This window comes from Petromyzon marinus, chromosome 3 (genome assembly GCF_048934315.1).
Source record: "Petromyzon marinus isolate PM22_M1 ecotype Great Lakes invasive population chromosome 3, UKy_Petmar_22M1.pri1.0, whole genome shotgun sequence".
In the NCBI taxonomy this organism is placed as follows: domain Eukaryota; kingdom Metazoa; phylum Chordata; class Hyperoartia; order Petromyzontiformes; family Petromyzontidae; genus Petromyzon; species Petromyzon marinus.
Genome location: NC_133669.1, coordinates 2,959,389 through 2,986,213, shown reverse-complemented (window position 1 = coordinate 2,986,213; position 26,825 = coordinate 2,959,389). Strand labels below are relative to the sequence as shown.

At 46.4% G+C, this 26,825-nt stretch overlaps 1 protein-coding gene across 3 annotated transcripts in view; it reads right to left on the bottom strand.

Moving 5' to 3' along the window:
* Positions 1–26,825, bottom strand: part of LOC116951640 (glutamate receptor ionotropic, NMDA 2C-like) — a 72,376-nt gene that overhangs the window by 8,028 nt on the left and 37,523 nt on the right. For all 3 annotated transcript variants that reach the window (XM_076072487.1, XM_032970442.2, XM_032970433.2), the window contains 8 exons: positions 24,752–24,960; positions 23,360–23,534; positions 20,560–20,713; positions 20,121–20,246; positions 18,050–18,279; positions 12,455–12,615; positions 9,729–9,916; positions 6,406–6,644 (listed from right to left, as the gene is read on the bottom strand). In XM_076072487.1, coding sequence (XP_075928602.1) covers positions 6,406–6,644; positions 9,729–9,916; positions 12,455–12,615; positions 18,050–18,279; positions 20,121–20,246; positions 20,560–20,713; positions 23,360–23,534; positions 24,752–24,960 — 1,482 coding nt within the window. The remainder of the gene's footprint in view (positions 1–6,405; positions 6,645–9,728; positions 9,917–12,454; positions 12,616–18,049; positions 18,280–20,120; positions 20,247–20,559; positions 20,714–23,359; positions 23,535–24,751; positions 24,961–26,825) is intronic.

Here is a 26,825-nt window from a genome sequence, read left to right as displayed (position 1 = left end):
TTAATCCACGCAGAAACAATCAATGATGATTAATATTAACGTGTTTAAGAAAACAGATGATCCATCGCCGGACTATCTAACTAATTTGAAGGCCAATGTAGACACATTATTATCGGCTTCACCCCCCCCCACCCCCCCCGTTTCCTATGCGTGCGTACATTGTCAATAGACCCCCATACGCAAGCGTACACATTTGCGTTAAGCCCTCCTCTCCCCTCCATGCGTACGTACTAAATGGATGGCCCGTTACAGTGAATCTTAATAATCCAGGAACTTCTGGTATTGAAGATGAGCCGTGTGACCTATGACCTTTGATCTAGATCTAAAAACCATGACCACATGATCATCATCGATGGACTCCAGGTTCTTATTACACAGCGTACGGCATATACTATGGCTGGCAATAGGTGAGTGGTTATTGGGTGAGTGGAGAGTGCCTGGTGACTGTCTGGTGAGTCGTATCTGAGTATTTGATTTCCTTTTTAAGTGGTGAGTGTCTACTTCGTGTCAATATCTGGTGAATGGTGAGTGGAGTGTAGTGAGGGTCAGGTAAGAGACACGTGTGTGTTGCATCACCTCGTCTGTAGGACGGCCTGCCCTCAAGTATATCAATATTGAATCATCCAGTCACAATGCTGCACTGTGGACAGCATGCCTAAATACGACTAAATAACCTGTGCTGCGTGGGCAGTAATTGAACCCAATTCGAGAGCATTTATCAGCTTGTTTTATATTCACATCCTTGGCCTAGGAACAATTGCCGGGGTTTCGGTCAGGATGCTCGGCCCTACGCGCAATGCGCTGACCCCCAAATTAATTCTCGACTCAAAGAGTTAATGCACCAAAACGTGCGCAACCCCCTAGCTGCCCCTGCAGAAGTCATACAAATGCAAATTCACCGCGGATCACGAGCCACGGTTCATTGTGCCGTACGAGCCTCCGACATTGGCGAGCGGCGGTCCTGTTTTGTTGCGCCGCCTGTATCTTAACAAACCTGCGATAATCTCGACACGTCCCCACTCCTCCTCCGATCGTGATCTCTCAGGCGGAACTAACGTGGTTCCCTGCTGGGATAATAAAAGCTTCGTTTTTTCCCCGCTCGTTCTCCTCTGCCAGAGGCTCGCCCTGCTCGCGCTCTCGCTCATTCCCCCATCTGAGGCCAACGCGAGAAAGCTTGAGGAAGCGTGCATTTTCAGCCGTCTCTTCCATCTCTGTGCCCGGTCAACGTGTGACGATGCATTGATCCGCACAATTACAATTTATTCACACTGTTCCGATGTAGCTATCGAATTACGGATGTGTGTGTGTGTGCGCGCGTACGTGAGTATCAATTATTTACAATGGACACAAATGATACACAAATTATATATACAGGAGGTCGTGGGTTAAATCCCGACCCTGACACCTGTATATTTTGAGTTCGCACGTTCTAGTGGTCACGTGGATTTTTGTCCGGGTCCTACAGTTTTTCCCTCCACATTTATAAACATGCGCTTCGAGTATTTGGTTGCTATACATTTCCACATGATTAGCCACTGCATTAAGATATAATTTGTGGCCAGGTCGCTTCTAAAAAAGAGCTATATAGCTCAGAGGGCTTTACCTGGTAAAATGAAAAAAATAGTTTAATTTAAATAGTTTACATGTTAATGGCACATATACCTGACTGTACGAGGCGGAACAATTGAAAATAAAAAAAACATGAGAGAATAAAAAAATATTCTTGATTTGAATTGCGATGCTGAATTGTAATAATTACGGTAATCAAAATCGCTGGGTTGAGAATGCATTGCAACATGGCACCATAACAGAGCCAATAAAAATGCCACTGCCACCCCTACTGCCGTCCTCAGCAGAATCACTCATGACACCGTTAATTGCCAGACGGCGACGAAGGAGGCTGTGGATCGGCAAAATCGATAGCAGAAATCCAATCGGATATTTGCGCCCGTTAGTTTCCTTGCATCGTTGAATGTTTGCACATCACAGGATGCTCCAGAGCTGTTGCCTCGTCTGGAAGTCTCACTTTTCCTGGAATAGATCCAGTGGCACGCATCTTCAGTAGCGCTGGAGGATTATTTGTTTTGCCTGGTCTCATGCCACCACTCAGCGACGTGAGATCCCTGATTGTGCCGCCTTCCAGGTGGCTTTCTGTAGATTCCTCAGTGGCATTCGGAGAAACACCTTTTTTGAGCGAACTCATTTTTTGAGTTATCTTTCCATTCTATACACAGTAAACATGGGTTTCATGGAATAGAGAAAGGACATATATTTTGGATGTTGTCACTTTGGAATTTTAACCATGCATCGATTGAAATAGTCTCACTGGGCTGCCGAGCCGACACGACTGAGACTCCGGGTTTGAACCCCGGGTGTCAGTTACACCCAGGGGCGGAGCCAGGGGGGGGTGACAGGGGTGACATTCTGCGTATAAGTGTACGACACTCGGTCTGGCGGACTCCGTGCAACTGCATTGTCAGAGTGTGTCGCCAACCGATGGCGTCTAGTTCAACAGCCTGACTGTCTAATCATTCTTGAAAGTAAAATTTGTTGAATGTCACCCCGGCCTGAAATCCTGGCTCCGCCCATGGTTACACCCGTGATTAAACCGTGATCTCAAGTTGCAGTGAGTTGATGGTCTCAACCCACTTACTGATAACTGCACACACTAAGGAGCATAAACCATCCTCGCTAGCCATCGAACAAATACGGCAGCTGCATCACGTGCAAACAGATGCGCTTCTGCGGCCGCCTGGAACGCTCTTCCTGTCGATATTAGGGAGCCACTGGAGCTACACACTTTTAAATAAAAAAAATTGCGCTGCGTTTTGTGTTAAGTTTGTTGTCCTTCCCTCGCACCTCCAATTAGCACAGTTGGCTACGTACGGTGCGAAATAAGTTCAACATACATTAACACACACACACAAAAACTATCATTACATAGTATGTTTCCACTTAATATGGCTAAACTCCAGGTCTCTGAGAAGTAAACCATCGGTGGGACTTCTATGTGACAAACACTGATCTAACAGCAGTGGGAAGTAAGTGATGCCCCTTATTGTAGGAAAATAAAGAGGCCACGTAAGAATTTCTTAAAAAAAAATCTCTCGGAGGGCCATCAGCAGTGTTGGTTCGCTTGCCCCACGCAAATCTTTGAATGGATTTTTCCGTCTTGTTACGCGGTGCCATGATATCGATAGAGCGCTGGGAAATAATATATTTAGAAGATCAAATGGATTCTTAAGCTCGAGACGAAAAAAACAAACCCCCAACCTATCCTTGAAACGCATTTGTGATCCTAATCGTGACAATTCATTATTATTCATGCCTGCTTGTCACCCGACGTCACCAGCTTAAGGGGGTAGCATTAAGATGGCGACAAAGCATAGGCGTCACCCTTTCTGGTAAGAACACTGCAGGAGGTGATATGATGTTCAAACGCCAAATAGACACCCATCTGAAGGTAGCATTGAGTCTGCATTAATCAGACATGTCGTGTGAGAAAACATTCAAACATACATGCTTTCGTGTCCATGAGATCTTTTTGCCAGGATGAAAATGATGGAACTAGATGAATAGATTTCCCCCCTTTCTGGCAATAGAACAGGTGTTAAGATGTCTCTGGTGTAGGCCAGATTCAAAGACGAATGCATATATTATATCACTATGTAACACGATTTTTGTTCTTGGGAAGTAAGTGTTATTTTCTAATTGCTTATGCCTCAAAATGAAAGAAAATGGCTATTATTCCCTACAAACTTTGCTTTTGTGACCAGAACTTTACGTGAAGGAATGACACAAATGCACACTTTTCTCATTGAAAATAGGTAAATTTCAAAATACCACTGTCCTGGTCACAAAAGCAAAGTTTGTGGGGTAATAATAGCCATTTTCTCTACTTCTGAGGCATAAGCAATTAAGAAATAACACTTACTACTCAGGAACAAAAAAACATATACATTTGTTACACAGTGTTATTAATGGAGTTGATAATAATTTTCTATACTTTTGAGGCACAAGCAATTGGAAAATAACACCTACTACCCAGGAACAAAAAAACATTTTTTTTACATAGTGAATTATCAGAGCATGATTGGTTTGCATGTTTTGCCACAAGTATGTGCGATGAATGCAGACTTGATTCCTTGCAAAAGGTTTCTGTTTGGTGTTTGGACATCTTAACACCTCCTGTGTTATTGCCAGGAAGGGTAAAAACTCTTCTTTATTTTAAACATGCTTTAGAAAACGTGCGTGTGTGTGTGTGTGCATTGTCCTTGTGCTGTTTGTGGCGATGCAGCGTGAAGCCTCGTGGTGACGTCACCCCCCCCCCCCCCACTGCCCCCCACCCTCCACCCCGGACCGTGTACACCGCGAAAATGCGCGGGCAGTGCTGGTTTTAATATGAAAATATTTCACGAAATATTTTAATATTAAACACTCTCACGTCTTGCCCCCCACCCCATTCCGATTTGGAACAGCGCGTAGAGAACGTGCCTAGTAACAGCGCACACTGTGAGAGGACAGGAGAGACAGGTGACGTAGAGTATGGTGATTGAAGGGTAGCCTTTGCTGTTGCTCCCGAAAGTTGTTGAATACTAAAGACTTCAAATTGTTTAATAAAAAAAAACTTGTTTAGGGTTATTTACTTATGTAGAGTGAGGGAAAAAAAGTATTTGATCCCCTGCTGATTTTGTACGTTTGCCCACTGACAAAGAAATGATCAGTCTATAATTTTAATGGTAGGTTTATTTGAACAGTGAGAGACAGAATAACAACAAAAAAATCTAGAAAAACGCATGTCAAAAATGTTATGAATTGATTTGCATTTTAATGAAGGAAATAAGTATTTGACCCCTCTGCAAAACATGACTTGGTACTTGGTGGCAAAATCCTTGTAGGCAATCACAGAGGTCAGACGTTTCTTGTAGTTGGCCACCAGGTTTGCACACATCTCAGGAGGGATTTTGTCCGACTCCTCTTTGCAGATCTTCTCCAAGTCATTAAGGTTTCGAGGCTGACGTTTGGCAACTCGAACCTTCAGCTCCCTCCATAGATTTTCTATGGGATTAAGGTCTGGAGACTGGCTAGGCCACTCCAGGACCTTAATGTGCTTCTTCTTCAGCCACTCCTTTGTTGCCTTGGCCGTGTGTTTTGGGTCATTGTCATGCTGGAATACCCATCCACGACCCATTTTCAATGCCCTGGCTGAGGGAAGGAGGTTCTCACCCAATATTTGACGGTACATGGCCCCGTCCATCGTCCCTAAGATGCGGTGAAGTTGTCCTGTCCCTTTAGCAGAAAAACACCCCCAAAGCATAATATTTCCACCTCCATGTTTGACGGTGGGGATGGTGTTCTTGGGGTCATCATAGGCAGCATTCCTCCTCCTCCAAACACGGCGAGTTGAGTTGATGCCAAAGAGCTCCATTTTGGTCTCATCTGACCACAACACTTTCACACAGTTGTCCTCTGAATCATTTAGATGTTCATTGGCAAACTTCAGATGGCCATGTATATGTGCTTTCTTGAGCAGGGGGACCTTGCGGGCGCTGCAGGATTTCAGTCCTTCACGGCGTGGTGTGTTACCAATTGTTTTCTTGGTGACTATGGTCCCAGCTGCCTTGAGATCATTGACAAGATCCTCCCGTGTAGTTCTGGGCTGATTCCTCACCGTTCTCAAGACCATTGCAACTCCACGAGGTGAGATCTTGCATGGAGCCCCAGGCCGAGGGAGGTTGACAGTTCTTTTGTGTTTCTTCCATTTGCGAATAATCGCACCAACTATTGTCACCTTCTCACCAAGCTGCTTGGCAATGGTCTTGTAGCCCATTCCAGCCTTGTGTAGGTCTACAACGTTGTCCCTGACATCCTTGGAGAGCTCTTTGGTCTTGGCCATGGTGGAGAGTTTGGAATCTGATTGATTGATTGCTTCTGTGGACAGGTGTCTTTTATACAGGTAACAAGCTGAGATTAGGAGCACTCCCTTTAAGAGTGTGCTCCTAATCTCAGCTCGTTACCTGTATAAAAGACACCTGGGAGCCAGAAATCTTTCTGATTGAGAGGGGGTCAAATACTTATTTCCCTCATTAAAATGCAAATCAATTTATTACATTTTTGACATGCGTTTTTCTGGATATTTTGTTGTTGTTATTCTGTCTCTCACTGTTCAAATAAACCTACCGTTAAAATTATAGACTGATGATTTCTTTGTCAGTGGACAAACGTACAAAATCAGCAGGGGATTAAATGCTTTTTTCCCTCACTGTATCTTTGCGGGAAGAGAGAGAGAGAAAAAAAAAATCGACAACCGCTGGACGACGACGACGACGATAGCAGGACAGCACAGCGATGTCGACTGACGTTTCGCACGGCTCGCACCCTTCCCACCAACAAACCCAAACTCACCCTGCTTATGGAATAGAGGAGGCCCGGCTCGTCGTTCTCTTTATTCTTCACGCAGTGGCGTCCCACGTGGTAGAAGAAGTGTTCGCACACGAAGACGATGAAGCTCAGGCCCATGGCCACGAGCAGCATGTAGAACACTCCCGCCATGTTGTCGATGTCCAGCTGGCTGCTCATCACGTCGTTCCTCTCGCCGTGGCAGATGCCCGTCAACCAGATCATCTCCAGTTCGTCCATTTCGCCTGCGTGGCACAACACGGGGGACGAGAGAGAAAGAGAGGCGCAGCATCGGGAATCGCTGAGAACAACAACAAAACCGCAACGCGCGCGTGTTGGGTTTTCCGTTCAAAAGACGACATCGACGACGATGATGATGTCGGTGGGGGCGGATAATCTGCCGTACGCTTCACTGATAATTTAACAATACGACGCATTGTCGCAAATTTGGGTCATAATTCCATTCAGGTTTATTTTTTTTTATCACCGCGAGAGAACCCAAGAGATCAGGATAGACGAATTTACCGGGATTGAACCTCGGGGCGCAAGCTGGTTGTAAAGAAGCTGGTTGTTGTGATCACCAAACGAAACGTCGTATCAACATTGTAAACGTTGTGGGTTTACTCTCCGACACACAACCGGTGTGCTGAAGTGGTAACTAATTGGCACGTTTTGTTCACGTGGAAAACCATGCTCATTGGCTGTGTCGGGTGGTGGTGGATTGACGACACATTTATGCGATGCAATGCAAAAACATTCACGTTAAATAACATTGGTCGCTAAAGCCTACTACGTGTTAAACTGGGTCACCAGGTTGATTGATTGTATTTTTTTATTTTTACAATCTCATTTCCGTTTGTTTTTGCTCCTGTTTACATACACTGCACAGCATTGTGATGGAGAACCAGCCTTCTTCCAGATCATCAGACGTTACCCCCAACCTTTGCTTAAAAATACTGGGGGGAGGGGGTGGGGTTGGGGTGGGGGATAATGCGCCTTATTATCCAGAGAATACGCTATGTTCTATTGGTGAATGTCATCTCTCGTGGTTGGCCACCCTCATCATGGATCATCACTCTACTCGTCAAACCTCGCCATTACAGTTCTAGAATGTTTACATCAAACCAGAGGCTCGGCTTGACAGCCTTAAAATACACATTTTTGCCGTGATCCCCACCCCTCAAAACAAAAGCACAGCCTATCTTTGTTGTTGTCCAGATTGAAGCACAGGAATGTCGCATTTGGACAAAACAGACACTTCTGGTCATTCGCCAAACAGGAGGCAAAACTTCTGGCGCAAAAGTGACGCTTTTGATTAATGACGCAGTGACCCTGGTTTTTATGCGTCTCGACAAATTTACATGTGCGCCTAATAGGAGTCATTAAAAATGTATGAGCGTGCACAACCTTGATATTACAGGTATATTTGTTTACATTTGTCAGTACCGTGTTCAATCAATAACCGTTGTTCTCCCTGTCACCAGTTTGACGGTGAAGTTACTTCTCGTAATTCGTCTCTCTTTAAGCGGTCGCTCGAACCGTTGGAGTCCACGCGTCGCTGCGTCGCGGCGCAGCACAAAAGAAATCGTGCTTTGGGGCCCTCCATAAATGACGTCACGCGATTTTGGACGATTTTTGACCCCCCCCCCTCGTCACACGGCGTCACAAAAAGTCAGACCCCCCCCCCTCAAATATGACGTCACAAAGCTATGCACCCCCCCCCTCAAAACCATAAAACATGCTTCAAATCGGTTTAAACTATTGTTATTGCAGTGCGTATTTAATGTGGCGCTGCACTCTGATGTTGTAGGAGAAAACATTTATTTAAAAGTCTATTAATTAAGTAGAACGTGTTGTCTATATTTGTTTAAAGTTGCGCATTTTGATGTGACGTCACGTTTCTCAAACCCTCCCCCCCCATCGTCACACAGCGTCACAAATGTCTGACCCCCCCCTCCCCCCAGGTGCGTGACGTCATTTATGGACGGCCCATTTTTAAAAGATGTCCGTAACTTTTCTTAGGTGTGACGCCTATCATTTTACATATTGACAACACTGTTCCACATTTTTCTGCACTGTGTTAAACATATGCATGCTGTTTATTGACTTTGTTTATTTATATAATTTGAGAGAGAGCATGTTTGGGTTCATTAACCATTTGATCTTAGCATCATTGGCACCAACTATGGTCATAGTGACCCATGGAGCAAGACTGCTCATCATGGATCCCGCCAGATTACTACCAATCCGCAGTCCGTTCACCACCATCAATACCAACATCAGCAACTTACTGAAATCAATGGCAGACAGTAATAATAATCATAAATACATAATTGTAATCCCTCTGTCAATCCACTGCTGGGTAAGTAGATGCCTCCCCCACCCACATCGTGTCATTAATGTGGCTGTGGCTGGGATTTGAACTCAGGTGTTAAATTCAGGTCCCTGGGTTCACAGTGCCCCACGCTAACCGCCGCGCCACTTGGCGGACAGGGCCAGACGCAGTGTCACGTCATACATATCAACGAACGAGCGATGAACTTGGTGCGCGGGGGATCTCTGAGTGATCAAGTGAAACAATCGTAGGACTTTTGAAATGTGACCTCAACCCTGCACTCAATTATGCAGAGAACATTTCCCAAATGTCACGATTACACTTTCGTGTTAGGTCATCTTTGTAGTCACACCATAGTTGCGTTGACCTTTGACCCCGGCATCAAATATAGCTCCTCAAAATGGTCGACTGCAAAGCGACTGCCAAAGGTCACCTTGAGCAATTTGCATACGTTCCATCGTCATCATCAGCCATGATCCATCCACTGCTGGAGGAAGGCATCCTCAAGTTATCATCATAATCTCTCATGGCGCTTACGATATATAAATCCACCCGGCACCTGCACATGAGCTGATTCAATCGCTCCTTCTCCGCTGGCAGATGTTTCCTCTTTGGGCGCACTCCCTCCTTTGACTGCCACTCCGTAATCATTCTCGCCCACCGGCTATCGCTCCTGCTTGTGACGAGCCCTGCCCAAGCCCGCCGACCCTTTCAGCAGTCGATACGCGACGTCGCTAGTGTGTGTGTACGGTCTCCAACCCGAGTGTCCCTCTGTCTTCCCGGTGCAATTCCAAGTACACACCTCTCCATGCCTCTGTGCTTATTTTATTGTCAGGTGTGTCAGCCGAGACCAAAACTTTGGAGATATACGCGTGTCAATATAGTAACATAAATTTAAATATTAACATGGCAAATGAATCATTATGTTCAGATAGTCACATTCGTTAAAATTCATCTCGAGGTATTTTATTGAACAAAAATAAACATGTCTTACCGTCACCGATAAACTGCAGGAGAGCCAAATCTATGGCTCTTTTCCAACGGGAACTCTTCTGCAGGGCAATGCCATATCCTGTAGCCACGAACACTTTTCCACTCCCAATGGTGACGAGGCGACAGCCCTCGTCCTTCCCCGCCATATAGTTCAGCACCGCTGCGTCGTAGATGAACGCATCGAGCTTCCTGAAAGAGTGGAAGAGCGAGTTCACCGATAGGCACACCACCATTGCTTGAAGAAGCCGGAGCATTAGAAGCTAGTTACTAATTATTGCCGGGAAGATAAGGGCTATTTAGATGTGTTGTGCACGCGTTGACAAGCGATACAAAGAAGATGCAACTAGAAGTGGCTATGGAGATTAAACTCAAACTTAACAATGTTTTATTTTTCGAGGTAAGGCCCCCTGAGCGATATTGCTCTTTTTTTCAGAAGCGACCTGGCCACAGGTGATAGCTTAACGAAGTGGCTTATCATGTGGAAATTTACAGCAGACAGTTACTCTAAGCGCACGTTTCTAAATGTGGAGGACCCGGAGAAAACCCCACGCGACCAGGGGAAGAACACACAAACCCCAAATATACAGGGCCCAGCTCCGTTATCTGTGAACCGACTGTAACTGAATAATGACAAGATTTTTTTCTCACAAATGTCAGGTATTAATAAGTGCAAATCATATTGTTCATGTCCTAATACATTAAACTTTAGGTTAAGTGTCGAATGGTATTTACGAGCTTGATCTGATGAGCTCTTTGCTTGAAGTTAAACAAGAGTTGATTTTTGATCACATATGGCCGTTAGGTTCTATGTAAACGCATTTAATGTTGCAGCGGTAACTTTTCACAATGTATAATTAATATAGTGATCCACTCATAGGAACACCTGCGATGGCTTTAAACATTTCTTCATGGCTCATTTCCACGGAACACTCAATCCGTGTAGGGCTTTGCGCTGAGATTACTGCCCCTGGAGAAGTTGTGTACAGCCTCTGGGCTCTAAGCTGTCTCAACAATGAGGTCAGTGCTGTGCAGATCGTGATAAGACACAGAGAGAGACACACACACACAGGCACGGAGAGACATTGAGATGAAGAGAGAGACTGAGATACCGAGACATGAAGAGTTGCACTGAGACGAAGGAAGAGACAGAGACACGATTTATTGAGAGACACAGAAAGATGAAGAGATGGAGAGAGACTGACAGAGGCATAAAGAAATACAGGGATGATGAATGTGTTGAGGTTATTTTGTTGTTGTTTGTACTTGTGCACCACTGCCCAATAATTTCTTGCATCACGACAGAAAAATTACTTTTTTGTTTTCATCACAAAAAATACACTTTCGTCTCGGCACGTTTCATTTTCATGTAAATTCTCAACCATCACCACGACCAGCCCTTGCCTTGATGCTTGCCCACTGAATGCTTTGTTCTTGGGCAGGACGCTTAGGCCACAGGGGACTGGGATAATAATAGGGGTTTTCCCCTTTTTTCTGGCAACAAAACTGAAACCTTTTTACAAGGATTCATGTCAGCATTAACCACAATACCTGCAGTCAAAATGCAAACAAAAAACATACTATGATAATATATGCATTGTCCTTGAAACTGATTGGTCCACACCAAGGGACGGCTTTCTTTTGAGCCTCAACCCAATTGGTGCTCGACCACATGACGCCAGAAGCCGTCCCTTGGTGTGGACCAATCAGTTTCAAGGACAATGCATATATTATCATAGTATGTTTTTTGTTTGCATTTTGACTGCAGGTATTGTGGTTAATGCAGACATGAATCCTTGTAAAAAGGTTTCAGTTTTGTTGCCAGAAAAAAGGGTAAAAACCCTATTATTACATTTTGGTACTGGCAAAGGAGGTCTAATGATGAAGGGGACTGGGACTTTGGAACAAGGAGTGGGAGTGTGAGTGTGGTGGGCAAGCAGCTGGAGTTTAAACACAGCGGGGCAACGCGGCCGTGGGGTGGCAGCCCGGCCTTGATTGACGCAATTCTGGCTCGGAGTCAGCGCAGCTCAGGCCCAGCATGTACGCCACACGTCGTCGCAACGGGAGGATTGGACCGGCCGGCCGGCCTGCGTTTTATCCCGGAATGTGAAGTCCTACTTTTCATCATATGAATACAAAGCCAAGGCAGACTCCCGCTTTGAATGGTTGTCCAACTGACTTTCCCCCCATTGTGGCCTCAGGCTATCTGATGGCGGTAAATGGGTCCGGGGTTCATGGTACCGGAACGAGACACCTCCGCATACTCACGGAAGACACCCAACTATAAATGCTCTACTACGCAGTAAGGCGTTACAGCCATTAATTAATGTAGTGGTCTTTGATTCCGATCTGGCTGTAATACCACCGCAACTGCAAACACTGGGGTGGCCGGGAGAGCGGAGGAAGGTGAGTGGCTGCTGTAAGAACCGCTGAGGGGATGTGGAAGGTGATAAGATTTTTTACCTCGGGCAAACGGGCAAGGCATGGCGCAGAGTTGTGCGCGTACAATGTTCTTGGCAGTGTCACTGTGGCTGGAGGGTCGAAGACGTTGTTCACCTGTTGGTGTTTATACCTGCTGTCTGCCCTAGTCTCTCAACGTGTACGCCACGGCAGAGCAAGGTGCCGTGAGGTACCGGGGAACATTTTGCTCGGGGATGAATCCTCCACCCTGTTGCGAGATGCCATGCGTGCGCTTGCTTTGATGTGATAATAAAAAAAAAGATAACTTACCCTGCTTTCAGGCTCATTAAAGCATCTTCTACGGACTTTTGGTGGAACTTTGACATGTAGCCATGCATTTGTAGGTAATTATTTCGAATGTTACGCTCCGTGCTTCCGTTTGGAACAGTTCCAAACCGGAACGGCGGTGAATGTTCCAGCGGGCTTTGGAACTAAGGAAGGGGGGGGGGGAATAATGCGACTTGTTAAAAACAAACCTTAGTTCTTTATTACGAGACAATAATTTGGAACGAACATACGCACACACATTGGTCGCTTACACAATTTAGACTTGACATGCGTTTCAAGAATGCTTATGAATAACAGGAGACAATTGAACTTCAAGTTAGACCATTTTTAAAATCCATTGCTGGATGAATGCCTCCCCATGCCGTGTCGGTTATGGGGGATGTTTGACCATACTTCACCAGGCAGGCCGGTGAGGGTTGGTGAACGGGGTGAGGTCAGAAATCACGTGCTGCTGATGTTAGCCATGGTTAAGAATTAAAATTGGGACCCACCGGGTTCTTAATACGTTGTGCTACCAACCCTCTAATTCTGTTTCAAGAATATTTCTTTAAAACATTTCTTTAAATACTTCATGAGGTGAATGTTAAGTCAAAGTTACATATGGCATGCTGCCACAGTGCGGTAATGGTCAGTGCGCTGGGTTTACACTCCAATACACTGGTGTGCTGAATTTATAACGAATTGGCATGTTCTGTTTACGCGATTGGCTGTGTCGGGTGGTGGCGGGTTTAACGACGCATTTATATTTATGCAACCTAACTCAAATGAACCTCTAATGGATAGTACACTGGACTTGTAAGTCAGGGGTCATCAGTTCAATCTCCCGGCGCGGCAGTTGAGACGATGGGGCAAGTTTCCACAATGTTCCCTCGCTTCCTCTGTCCACCCAGCACCGTATATGGCCTCAATGCAGTTCCTCGATCGGCGGTTCGCATGCGGTGGGGTAAAGTGTGAGTGCTCCAACCTTCTCCAAGTTGTCTGGCCAGAGTGTGAACGAGTAGGCCGAATGCTAACTAGAGGGGCTCTCCAGAGCTCCGTTCTGCTAGCAATGTGCATACATGTATGTATATTTATTTACATCTTACAGGCCTATTAATAATCCAGAGAAAAAAACAAAAAACCTCTCAAGAGGTACCCCGAGGTCACTGCTAATGGATTACCCAAAGTTCCCACATTTTTCAAGGGTTTTACGAAAATTATCTTTCTGACACTACCAAACCCTGTGCTCCAGGCTTATTCTACTCTAAAAAAAGTGAGGGGCCATAAGACAGGTCGCACACTAATGAAAACACATCACTCTTGCTGGCAGTCCGCAGGGTAACTCTGTAATGAGTGGCAGAGTGATCGGTAAGGTAATAAGATCGATTGTACTGAAACCCAACCTATTGTTATTTGACCAGGAAAGGCCCACTGAGATACGTGGCTCTTTTTCAGAAGCCATCTGGCCACAAAATGATAGCTTAACACAGTGGCTTATCACGTGGAAATTTACAGCAGCCAAATACTTTAAGGGAATGTTTCTAAATCTGGAGGAAAAAAACCTGAGGACCCGGAGAAAAATCCACGTGACCACGGGGAGAACATGCAAACTCCAAATATACAGCAGGTGTCAGGGTCGTGATCGAACCCACGACCTCCTGTATACCAGGCGAGGCAGCTAACATCTCGCCACTGCGGCCCCTCGCTCTGCTGTTACCCGTTTACACTGCTGGGCGGGCAGAGGCAGCGTGTGGATCTTATGGACGTGTCACTTTGTTTCACTCCGCCCTGCTGGGAGCTCAGAGCGGCGACCTCGAGGTTTCAATATCCGCGTGCGTGCTGACCGTTACACCGTGGCCACGGTGTCCCAACATCGCCAAACCGCCTCATGAATTAGCCTTCCAATTGATGATCGGGATTGAGTGTGCAATTTAGCATTGTAAAAAGGCTACTGGGTGAAATTAACAAAAAAATAACGCTTTCGCAAAAAGGGACAGGCTCGCACTCGCAAACCGGGGAGGTTGGGAGCCGTCCGAACGACAGCGGTGGGAGCAGAGAGGCTCTGGTATTTATGTGCCTCTTTAATGGAATGTGGAATGCAACTACGAATGAATATTACATGACGGTGGCACCGATTTATTTTGCATGACTTCTGTAAGTATGCATGGGCATCCGTCAATAGGTGGACATCAATCAATATGCAGTAGGCACCCATTTTGCACAATCGTATTCATCGTCAGCATCATCACCAGCCGAGATCAATCCACTGCTGGATGAAGGCCTCCCAGATCTGTAGAAATCTCTCATGGCCCTGCAATGTCACAATCCACCCAGCAGCTGCCGATTTCATAGCTCCATCTCCGCGGTAGACGTCACCTCTGGTGCATTCCCCTCCCTTGGTTGCCACTGTTATTATTTTTGCCCCACCGGCTATCATTCTTTCATCAAAGCGTCCTGCCTGATACGCGGATGTGAACATTCTCAAATACACGAACGCCTATTTTTATCTCACAATGACATTTTTTTATTGCGTTATGAGAGGAAAGAAAAAAAATGCAATTGCACTGATAAAACATAAAAAAGGAAGATGTGGATCAATGAGCTATCACAAAACTAAAGACATCAGATTGATCGTTCAGGTAAGCAAGTTGTATTTCGGAGAGACATATCGCCAGACGAGACGTTGGAGCAAGGGGGACGGGACTGGTGAAGGAATTGCAGCTCAAGGAGAGAACGCGTCTTAGAGTGTGACCATCACGGAGGTGGAGGAACGAAATGAGCTCCTGTGCAAAGATTTACTCTCAACCCATTGGTTCAGTGTCAGTTGACGTTTTTTCAACCAGGTGATGGAAACGCCACAGACGAGGATGAGTCTCATTTTGCAAGGGAGTTTCTGGGTCACTAAAATTACGAAATTAAAATAAAGTGACATGAATGAAGTGGACAATAATGAGACCAATCGGAGAAGCCCTTTTTACACTCGCCAGCTCGAAAGCCCAACTCCACATCTAGGCATGTGAATTCAAATCTAGATGTTAATGCATTCAATGTATGTATTTCCATAAACTGGCAAGTGTTTTTCTCTCTGTCTCCCTCTGTCTCTCTGTGTCTCTAACTCTGTCTCTCGCTGTGTCTCTCTGTGTGTTCTAACTCTGTCTCTCTGTGTCTATCTCTGTCTAACTCTGTGTCTCTGTGTCTCTCTCTGTCTCTCTCTCTGTCTCTCTTTGTCTCTAACTCTGTCTCTCTGTGTCTCTAACTCTGTCTCTCTCTGTGTCTCTAACTCTGTCTCTCTCTGTCTCTCTGTGTGTTCTAACTCTGTCTCTCTGTGTCTCTAACTCTGTCTCTCTCTGTGTCTCTAACTCTGTCTCTCTGTGTGTCTCTCACTCTGTCTCTCTCTGTCTCTCTGTGTCTCTCACTCTGTCTCTGTGTCTCTAACTCTGTCTCTCTCTGTTTCTCTGTGTCTCTAACTCTGTCTCTGTGTCTCTGACTCTGTCTCTGTCTCTCCGTGTCTCTCTATGTGTGTCTCTAACTCTGTCTGTCTGTGTCTCTCACTCTGTCTCACTCTGTCTCTCTGTGTCTCTAACTCTGTCTCTGTGTCTCTCTCTCTGTCTCTCTGTGTCTCTCTGTGTCTCTAACTCTGTCTCTCTGTGTCTCTAACTCTGTGTCTCTGTGTCTCTCTGTGTCTCTCACTCTGTCTCTCTGTGTCTCTAACTCTGTCTCTCTCTGTGTCTCTGTGTCTCTAACTTTGTCTCTCTCTGTCTCTCTGTGTCTCTCTCTGTCTCTGTGCCTCACTCTGTCTCTCTGTGTCTCTCTAACTCTGTCTCTCTGTTTCTCTCTGTCTCAAACTCTGTCTCTCTGTGTCTCTCTGTCTCTCTCTCTGTCTCACTCTGTCTCTAACTCAGTCTTTCTGTGTCTCTAACTCTGTCTCTGTGTGTCTCTAACTCTGTCTCTCTCTGTGTCTGTGTCTCTCTCTGTCTCTGTGTCTCACTCTGTCTCTCTGTGTCTCTCTGTGTCTCTAACTGTCTCACTCTCTCTCTCTGCGTGTGCTCTGCTTCCAGGCTTCTTGTCCTTTGAGGGTGAAAGGAGGGACAAGTGAAATGTACCGACGAGTGAAGACATTATTTCTGATAACTTCACTTGCAATTGCATTTCGAACGCCTTGCCATTTGAAGTCAGGAAATCGAGTCGGTCGATAGATTAAAGTCTGCTTTGAAACCCCATCTCGTTGATAGTGGTCTTCCCTCTTTAGATTTGTCGGTTGCCTTGGTTTTGTTTTTGTTTCCTGCTTTTCGTGCATTGCGCGTTGGGATCCTAGGATGGAATGCGCATTCTACATTTCAATTGCTACTGATTATTGCCTCTCTGCTTACATAGTAGTCCAATAGCCACCCGATACCCGTTTGGTTTTCTGTTACTTAATTAGTAATTGCACAACGATCAGTCTAAAAATAATCTTCCTGAGCCGACTTATTCTCCTAATAATGCATAATTTAACGTTTATTTTTATTTGAGCAATAATGTAGACTTCTCATACGACACATTTGCGTTTGCTTAATTCACGTACTTAAATAACGTTCGTGTTAAATAGACACACGTATATATATCACTATGTATTGTTTTGTTTTATTCAGTCTATTTTTGTGGATATTTAAAACAAATTTGACAGTTCCATTCTCGGACAGTGGAATAACAGCTGCTGGTGCATAAGTGGCAACCAATTGTGTGTGGGATGTGCTTTTGATATTTTTGGAACTACAGCCCCTCTGGATCTGAGAGATGTTTATACCCACAGATTGTTTTTGCCCCCCCCCCTCCCGACTCCCTCTACCCCCCCCCACCCAAAACACAAATGGGTGAAAGCGTCGCTTGAAAAGCAAAGCCGGCGAATGGGAAAGCGTAGGGCACTTTAAATTTCTCCCCTGGAAGATATCTTCTGTTATCTCCACCCATTCCATGTTCTCTTAAAGTCTATTAAAGGACCGGATGAATCCCACCATACTTCCTGGCGCGATAAGGTGATTTGCAGAGTGCCGCATGACATGGGCGTTATTACAGCGGCGTGTTGACATCGCTCCCCCGCTGCTGTTTCTCGGTGAGCAGCGATAGCGCGGGAGACGGCCCGAGAAATGCGACCCCGTCCATTGTGTCCCTAATGTGTCTCGCATCGCGAACGTCACACGGCGTTAAGCTCACGGAACGCCGTGGCGATTTTACTTAAATATGAATCGTGGGGTGGGGAGGGATCAATTTGCATAACCTTACCGCAAAAACAACAACAACAACGAATAATAATAAAATCTCCCGGTGTCTGTGAATTCCCGCATCATTGTCGCTATGGATTTTAAAAGAGTTCCATTTTATTTCAGTGAAAGACGTGCAATGCCACATCGACTTATACATGTAGACCAATGCTTTCAAAGGATTGCATGAATAGACACGAGCATGCTGCACATTCCAAATTACGTAATTTCCAAATAGCTTTCGATCGTACGCGAGTAGGTTTCACAAGGGGGCCGTGTTATAGCGGTTCTCTTTTCTTTCTTTCCGAGTAAGAGCATCCGGAAGCATTGCAAGATGGCAAGGGGAAGATCGATTTACCTTTTTGTCGCTGAGACCTGAAACCTGGTCAATGTAGTCCTCCTGGATCATGAAGGCCGCCAAATTGGCCGTGTAGCTGGCGAGGAAAATTACGGCGAAGAAAGCCCAAACGGAGACCATGAACTTGCTGGTGGTTCCCCGCGGGTTCTCCACTGGCACCGAGTTGTTGAACACGATGGCCCAGAGAAGCCAGATGGACTTGCCAATGGTGAACGCCGGCCCTCCGAATTCTTGCAGAGAGACATAAAACAACAGGCAGAGATGAACGCGTTACGAGCGTGCGCGCGGCACCACGCGGGAAGTTATTCACTGAAGATGATATTCTAAAATATTTTTATTTTATGTTTTAAATCTAGTTTTAACCGGTTTTCGTCTAAATCTTTCCAGTCGTGATGCATTGCACTTTCTCGAATCGTCACGGTTTTTTTTTCTAAGAAATATGTATATACAACTGTTGATGATTAGTGATGCTTAAATTACATCTGAAAATGAATTATAGTGATATCTTATGCATTTATTCATTTATATTGTCTAAAATGTATATTGCTTTGGTGTGAGTTATTCATATGGTATCTTTGCCACTTTTGTAAAGTTCGGTTGGATTTGTCCATCTTGTCTGGAATTGCGATGTCCAAGTCTTCATGCTGGCTATATAAATAATTTGTTGATCTTCCAGAATTTCTCGGACTAATCAAGAGCTGTTGACAGCAGGTACTGTGGTCACATGAAAGTATCTCTACGCCTCCAATGTGCTCATACAGGCTGACTGATTAAATATAAACAAATTATTTGGTGATGCAGCTGCGGCTGCTGCTGCTGTGTTGGAAGTGGTGCACAAGCGCAAGTAACAAAAAACGATTCAACGCATTCAAAAATAACACTGTGGCCTTTAAAAAAATAAAATAAACGATTGAAGTTGCAGACTATGGCCCATTTTTCATGTGCTGTGAAAAAAATTGCCACTGCGCAAAATGTCACCTATTATGTACTTTTTTTTATTTTAAGTCCACAGCGTCTGTGACGAACGTGCCGAGTCCTTGATTCAATCCCAAGGCTTCCTTGGCTCGTCTTGTCCTTATTTCCATGCATTTGGGCGCTACTACATAACCACGAGAAATGGTCCGCTGATCAATCGATGGCTCTTGTCTATGACATGTGCAATATACTCCTTGGGCACAGCGGCTTCTTTGCAGCGTTCCATGGATTTTAAATCTCAAACACATGATCTGGATAATGATGGTGATGATGCACTGGTCATCTTGCCCGTGTAAATGCAGGAATGATGTTGAATTTTACCGAAAGAACCAAAGAAGTTGTAAAATGTGATTATATAAAAAGGTGTAATTAATTTGGTGATGTAACATTGGGAAGATTAAAGCAGACGGCATATGCTACGAAGTTTTACAGCTGAAAGCGTAATTATACGTCCATGAAATTAATTTTTTTTAATTGCAATGTCTTAAATGGCTGGAAAACATATTGGGGAAAATATTCCTTTCATCGAGGCAGGAGGTACTATGGTTAGAGGGCTTAACGCACAATAGGGAGACAGGAGACGTGCCTCCTGGTTGACGGACAATCCAGACTCTCACCCCTCAGGGCTAACAAGATGAATTTAAATCACTCGGGTGAGTGAAAGATTCTAAATATAATAAGTATTGTACAGCACTCTGTTAATCCACTGTCATGGGAGTTGTTTGGCCATGCTGGTCATCGTGGGGTGATGGACATTTTTGTTTATTCTTTTATATTGCTAATTTAATTTCGCCATATGCATCCAAAGTGACATATTACAAATAAGAAAGATTTAAAGTTAAAATTAATTCGACGAAATGTACAGCGGTGCACGGACACCCCTTGAAAATTGATGACGATGACGATTATTGTGACGATGACACTAATAAAGAAACGTGATGATTTATCGATGCAGAAAATCACTGCAGACATAAATCCAGCGTAAAATAAACCCGGCGCATCTGCAGGCTACGGCGATTATCACGATTGGCTACGTACGGTGCGAAAAAAGTTGAACGCACAAACACACACACACATACATAGGAGCGGGACTCACCCTTTCCGGCTGACAGCTGTCGATTGTAGCCAACGGGACTGAAGTATTCAAAGATGAAGACGGCTATTCCGGACACGAGTAAGCACAAGATGAACATCATGACCCAGACGTCGGCACTGAACGGCTCTGCAATTACAAACAAAACCCACAGCAGGATAACCTTATTACAAACCGATTCGCACCGTTTGACAAAAAAAAGTGTTATTCATAAACGAGGCATAATTCAGGCATATAAAGATTTAAAACTAAAGTTTACGGCCTGCCATCCCTTCTTATCTGATGCATATTAATTCGCCGCCGCCACCGCCGCAATATTTACACCGCGTTTACCGCCGGACGATCGACGCAAGCGGTGGGGGACCTCTCCGAGTCTCGCACCTTGTCCCCCACCCTCGCAGTCCGTCCGCGAGATGTCACGGCAGCCCTAGCGGCGATTTACCAAGAAACGCGGACGGCGATACGGTCCCGTTGCTCCGAGGCACCATGACGCTGATGCCCGTCTCCACGAACGGGACCGAGAAGTCCACCACCTCCGAGCGTTCCTCGTTGATCGTGAGCGATCCAACGGCCATGTGGGCCCGCATGTTCACCACCTGGTGGAGCGTCACATCGCCACACAGGAGCACACGCATGTTCACCACCTGGTGGAGCGTCACATCGCGACACAGGAGCACACGCATGTTCACCACCTGGTGGAGCGTCACATCGCGACACACAAACACACGCATGTTCACCACCTGGTGGAGCGTCACATCGCGACACACGAGCACACGCATGTTCACCACCTGGTGGAGCGTCACATCGCGACACACGAGCACACAAGCACACGCATGTTCACCACCTGGTGGAGCGTCACATCGCGACACACGAGCACAAGCACACGCATGTTCACCACCTGGTGGAGCGTCACATCGCGACACACGAGCACAAGCACACGCGTGTTCACCACCTGGTGGAGCGTCACATCGCGTCACATCGCGACACAAGCACACGCATGTTCACCACCTGGTGGAGCATCACATCGCGACACACAAACACACGCATGTTCACCACCTGGTGGAACGTCACATCGCGACACACAAACACACGCATGTTCACCACCTGGTGGAACGTCACATCGCGACACACAAACACACGCATGTTCACCACCTGGTAGAGCGTCACATCGCGACACACAAACACACGCATGTTCACCACCTGGTGGAGCGTCACATCGCGACACACGAGCACACGCATGTTCACCACCTGGTGGAGCGTCACATCGCGACACACGAGCACACAAGCACACGCATGTTCACCACCTGGAGGAGCGTCACATCGCGACACACGAGCACACGAGCACAAGCACGGGCGACTTAACAATTTAATCTCGCCGCGTGAGCCGCCCCTCTTGCTGGACCTCATTGTTCCGCGGGATTGGCGTGCTCACGATTCAAAGAACGGACACGTAGGTGGCCCGACAGTGCATCGCTAAACACGAAATTCCATCCATCCACGAAGGAGCAGATGGGGACACATTAAACGGACAATGCTGGAAAGATAACGTAGGTTTTCGGGTTCGATCACGTAAAACAAAAATTATATTTTGGATATTTTTGGTCGGAAAGCCTAAGTGTTCAACTATAAATGTTGGAAAGCGTTGCTGTGGAAGGCATATTGGCTGCCCAGCCTGTTTCATTGTTGTTGTGGTCGTGAAGGTGGCCGTTGTCAGTTTACTGCTTGGCCCCATTCCAACAGCGTGGTGCATCATGGTGGTCAGAGGGGGGTGCAAGGGAAGAGACGATATAGGGAGTCCGTCGGAGTAGAGGATATTAAGGTAGCCGAGATTGTGATGAGAGAAATGAGAAGGCTAGACGGGGGGAGGGAGATGATGGCGGGTTGGGGGGTACCGGAGCTATGATGGAAGCAGAGGAAGGAAGGGACAGGCAGAGAGAGAGGAGGAATCGTGGTGAGTGAAGAGGGGGGGCAGTGGCGTGAAGAGGTGTCGAGAGCGGTGTAAGGACAGAAGGAGGGCCACGGTACGGAGTCGAGGTGGCAGCCTGCGGCAAGACGTGGGACACCAAGCGAGGGGGTTGTTGCGGCGAATGAACGAAGCAAAACATGGATGGCGCGCAGGTGAACGAGTGTGCAGAGTGAGAGGGGGTAGTGGATTGTGAGAGTGAGAGGGGTGGTGAGCTGGTAAGGAAATTAGGACATTCAACTCGTAGAAACACTGCACGTGATGATGCACAACGGCCTATCAAGCGACAACATTTGGCAGTGTAACTTAAGCCACTTGCCAGCGTCATAACGTTGAATGCTGCGAGCGCACTCACGAAATTGCCTCGCGTGCTCCTGTGCCCCGCACGCTGACGAGCGCGAACCAGGCGCTCACACGCCTTCTTGTAATTTGGAATTCAATCTAATGGAAACGAATCGATGTCTCGTGTTTAATGCTGCTGCTAATAATTGCATTTCGTGAAGACGCAGCATTTATTTATTCATTATAAAAACACAAAACAAAAAGACGGAATGTTTAAGCTGGTTGACTGTTTGCCTTACACGCTACTTGCTACTGTGGATAGATAAACGAGAGAGATAACTTTTTCTTATGAAGAAGCGTCACTGAAGACGCAGTCCGAAACAAATCGACTGCTGTTTAATTGGCACACCACATGGCGCCCCATCTCAGGGCCTCATGTAAACCGAAACATTTTTTGAATTGCAGCAATATGATGATCATCACGATGATAACAATTCGTAAACATTTTTTGCCACTGTTACAAAGTTGCAGAGCTCTTTCATCAATGACCGAAGTCGACCTAACGCTGATCATCCCGGCTGCACACTGCCCGCTTGCTTGCTCCAGCCGCTGTTTTTTGCAGGGCAGCGCTGCAGGGTGGAGGCTGCCGGATGTCACGCCAACGGCGCTGAGCAGTGGAGCGTCGCCGGCGTTGGGATTGATCGTTCGCAATGGCCACGCCGAGATCTGAGACGCGAAATCGGCGGTTTCATTTCAATTTACAGCAGCGGATTTTTTTTTTCTCACCTGTCTCTTTGGCGTCGATGATATTGATCTGATAACGCAACCACGAAAACGGCGCCCAATGATTTTTGCGCGTGCCCGTCGCGCTGCGCGTTCAAATCCCGAATAGTTTACACAGCACGGGGCCTCACGCAGTGCATTAGGACCGCTGGGATAAAAAGTATTATCGGACAACCAGAAGGGATATTTACCGATTGAAACGAAGGCTCCTTACCTCGCCAATCATTCCGTTCCACACCCCGTTGATCTTGCTCCCGTGCTTGCCGTTGGTGACCAGGTAAAGGTCGTAAGTGAATTTCACGGTTTTGGAGAGCTTCTTCAAGATGTCGATGCAGAACCCTTTGCAGCACTTCTTCACGTATGGGCTCGAAGATGGATTGGTCATATTACTGGGGGGGGGGGGGAGGGGGGGAAATACACACGTGCGTACACACGCACATATACAAGTTCTTATTAAACTATTTACGCAATGGTATTGGAATATAGTGGTAAAAATATAAAATAATAGGAATTTACAGTCCTCAGTTAATTCACTACTCTATGAAGGCCTCTCCCATGCCGTATCATTCGTGGGGGATGGTTGACCACACTTCATCATACTGTTCAGTGTGCGTTTATGAAAGGTTGAGGGGGTGGCGGGGGGGGAATTTCCAGGACTGGTTCCAATGTCACTGATGTTGGCCGTGGCTGGAAATCAAACTCAGGTTCGCAGGGCTCTGAGTGCAGTTTACAAACCGCTGCACCACCTCTCTGCCGGTAAAGAAAATAGTGTCCCAGTAATTCGCTCGGGTGAAGAGCAATGAGCCCAAAACGGAGCGAGTCAGAGAGCCACTCTCTGTAGATATTTGTCAGAAAGTAAATGGCCAATTAAAGGCACCGCCTAGCAGGACACTTGTAGAAAATAAATGTGTTGCGTTCCATCATTGAATCTACAGAGGTATCCCGGGCTACGGAGGAGACGAAGCCATGATTCAAGCGGAGCAAAGCGTCTGTAGGATACACTTTGCTCATCTCCACTCAGGCAGCAAGCAACAACAAAAATTCTGCGGATTGTTTTTGTTCTTCCCCCTACGGCGTCGTGGCCACCGGCGCGGAGGGGGCTAGCGGCGTGGCGAGGCCTCCCCTTGCTATTCACCTCACGTAACAAAATAACATTTGCTCTGCCTGCCCAAATATAGAAACACCCACAAATGTATCCGGGGAAGGCAGTCACGCGGTGAATGTGCCACAGCAACCAACACCCACGCTTGGACGGCCGTTCTAGCAAAATAAACGCCTGCAGATAAATCACTCCCTACCGGAGCAAATTATTTGGTGATGCTGGCTGCGGCAGCAGCAGTGCACGGCAATAAATAACCCAACAACAACAACAAAAAACCCCCCCAACACATTCGGCAATAACATTGTCGCCTTAAATGGGAAGAATATATATAACAGCCCAGTATACACGGAACGTTGGGCCAACGTCCAGCCAACGTTGGGGCAAACGTTCCCCAACCGCACGTCAAAACATTGGCACCGACGCCGCGCGTTTTTCGTGAGATGACGTGTTTGGTGGGGGGGTGGTGTGGGCAGTGGGCCCTCCATCGTAGGCCCGTGGACTCACCTGAACAGCTTGATCTTCTGGCGGCAGGGGACGGTGTTGCGCATGCACATGCGTGTTTGGGGGTCCACGTCCTCCACGATGACGAAGGGCTTCTCCTCCAGTGTCACCACGCTCAGGTGGCGGTCGTCCATCACCGTGGACTCGGACAGCTCGTAGCGCGGCCACAGAGGGTATTTCAGCGACAGCCGGTCCTTCTCCCACATCCCGACCTGGAACGAGCGTGTCGACGAAAACCCTTGTTGCGAGCCAAAGCCATGGTTGCCAAAATGCCAAGGGTTGTTTTTTTTTTCCCCCCGCACCTCCGATTAGCACGGTTGGCTACGTACGACGCGAAACAAGTTCAACGCACGCACTTGCACATCACTTTGAATACGATGTCAAGCGAATTAATGCAGAATTCGACGAATTAAAACTTGTCAGAATGCTTATACGGCACCCACATAACAGTGTGTGAACACTGTTTACCAGTGGCACATCACCACAGCAAGGGGAGTCAATGATATATCACGAATGGATAGAGAAAAGGGGAATGGAAAATGGAAGGGAAGCCAGGATGTAAGTCCTCAAGACAGTTCAAAGCGGGCTCAAGATGAGCAGCAGGAAGAGGGAAGGAGAGCCGGGCAGGAAGGGGGGGGGGGGAGATAAGAGGAGAGAGATGATGAGAGGGAGAGAGAGAAGGAAGGAGCAAGCAGGAGAGATCTGCACGGAGCAGCGTCTGTTTTCACAAAGGGGGCGGGCGTGGTCACACACAAGTCACGTGACGTACGGGAGGCTTGCGTTGATTTGTACTGATGTAGAGATTTTGTAACTAAACTGCACGTGCCCAGAGCAGTTTTTTTTGGCAGTGCCGTAATCAAATGGAAATAATTTTGTCTTGTAATTGGATGCTGAAAGTTCTAATTGTGAAAGCGTTTCACAGGTATGGTAAAGACCATCGGACATGACTGCAGGCCACACACACGTTGTTAACTTTCTGCAATTTAGAATGACATTTAGTTGAATTCGACACATTTATATGAATATGAAAATACTATAACTTGAAAACAATATGTATCTTGAACATCTTTCGCACCGTAAGTAGCCAACCGCATATCATCGTCAATCGTCAACAGCCACAATGTATCTATCCACTACATCATCAATTCACGTACATGGAGGGGTGGGGCAGGATTACGTGACCATACTTCACAACACTGGTCGGTGCGGCTTGGTGAAATTACCACATTTACATATCATGTCGTTATTATTGTTTCCATGTGTACTTTTTTAATGAATTCTGCATGATGTGGCTTCTGGAAGGGAATTAAACTCACGCAAACAACAACGCACGAATTAAACAGAATATGACAATGGGTATGAGCAGCTGCACTTCGCTATGAATCCAGCGATCACCTAAACTGGCTCAAGAATCCTCCCTGCCAGCACCATCAAGATGCACCGACGAGCGAGATGAAGTATGGTCAAACAACCACCATGGGCTACCAACACGACGTGATTAGGCCTCAATCAGCAGCGATTCATCAAAGGGCAGTGCATTATTGATTGTGAATTAATGCTACGACACCCGAGTGTGTAAATCATTACGCTGTTAGGCATCGCTCTGCGTCCTGAACCCTGAACCGTGTTTTATTGCTGAACGAAGGCAGATCTTCGTAGTCGCGCGGGGCATTGTGGAGCAGCATCGGTGGGGTTTTATGGACCGCGTAAATCGTTTCTCTAAGAGTGCAAGAAGCTAGACGTGAGATTTACTCTTTGGTTTTTTCGGTAAAGTCACGTAGGTAAAATAAAATGTAAAATAAAAGAAAACAACTAAATTAAATCACGACGTTTCGGAGGCAACACAAGCAAGCTATCTTGCTGTGACTGTTGCACCTGAAGACGGAAGCTTGTGTTGCCTCCGAAACGTCGTGATTTAATTTAGCTGTCTTATTTTATTTAAAATTGTATTTTACCCACGTGACTTTACCGAAAAAAACCAAAGAGTATGAATCCTTGCAGTCACGAAAGCTTCAAATCTAGAATTAGACCTGAGATGTTTTAGAGACGGGTGTCTGAGGCGAGAGTAACAACGCCT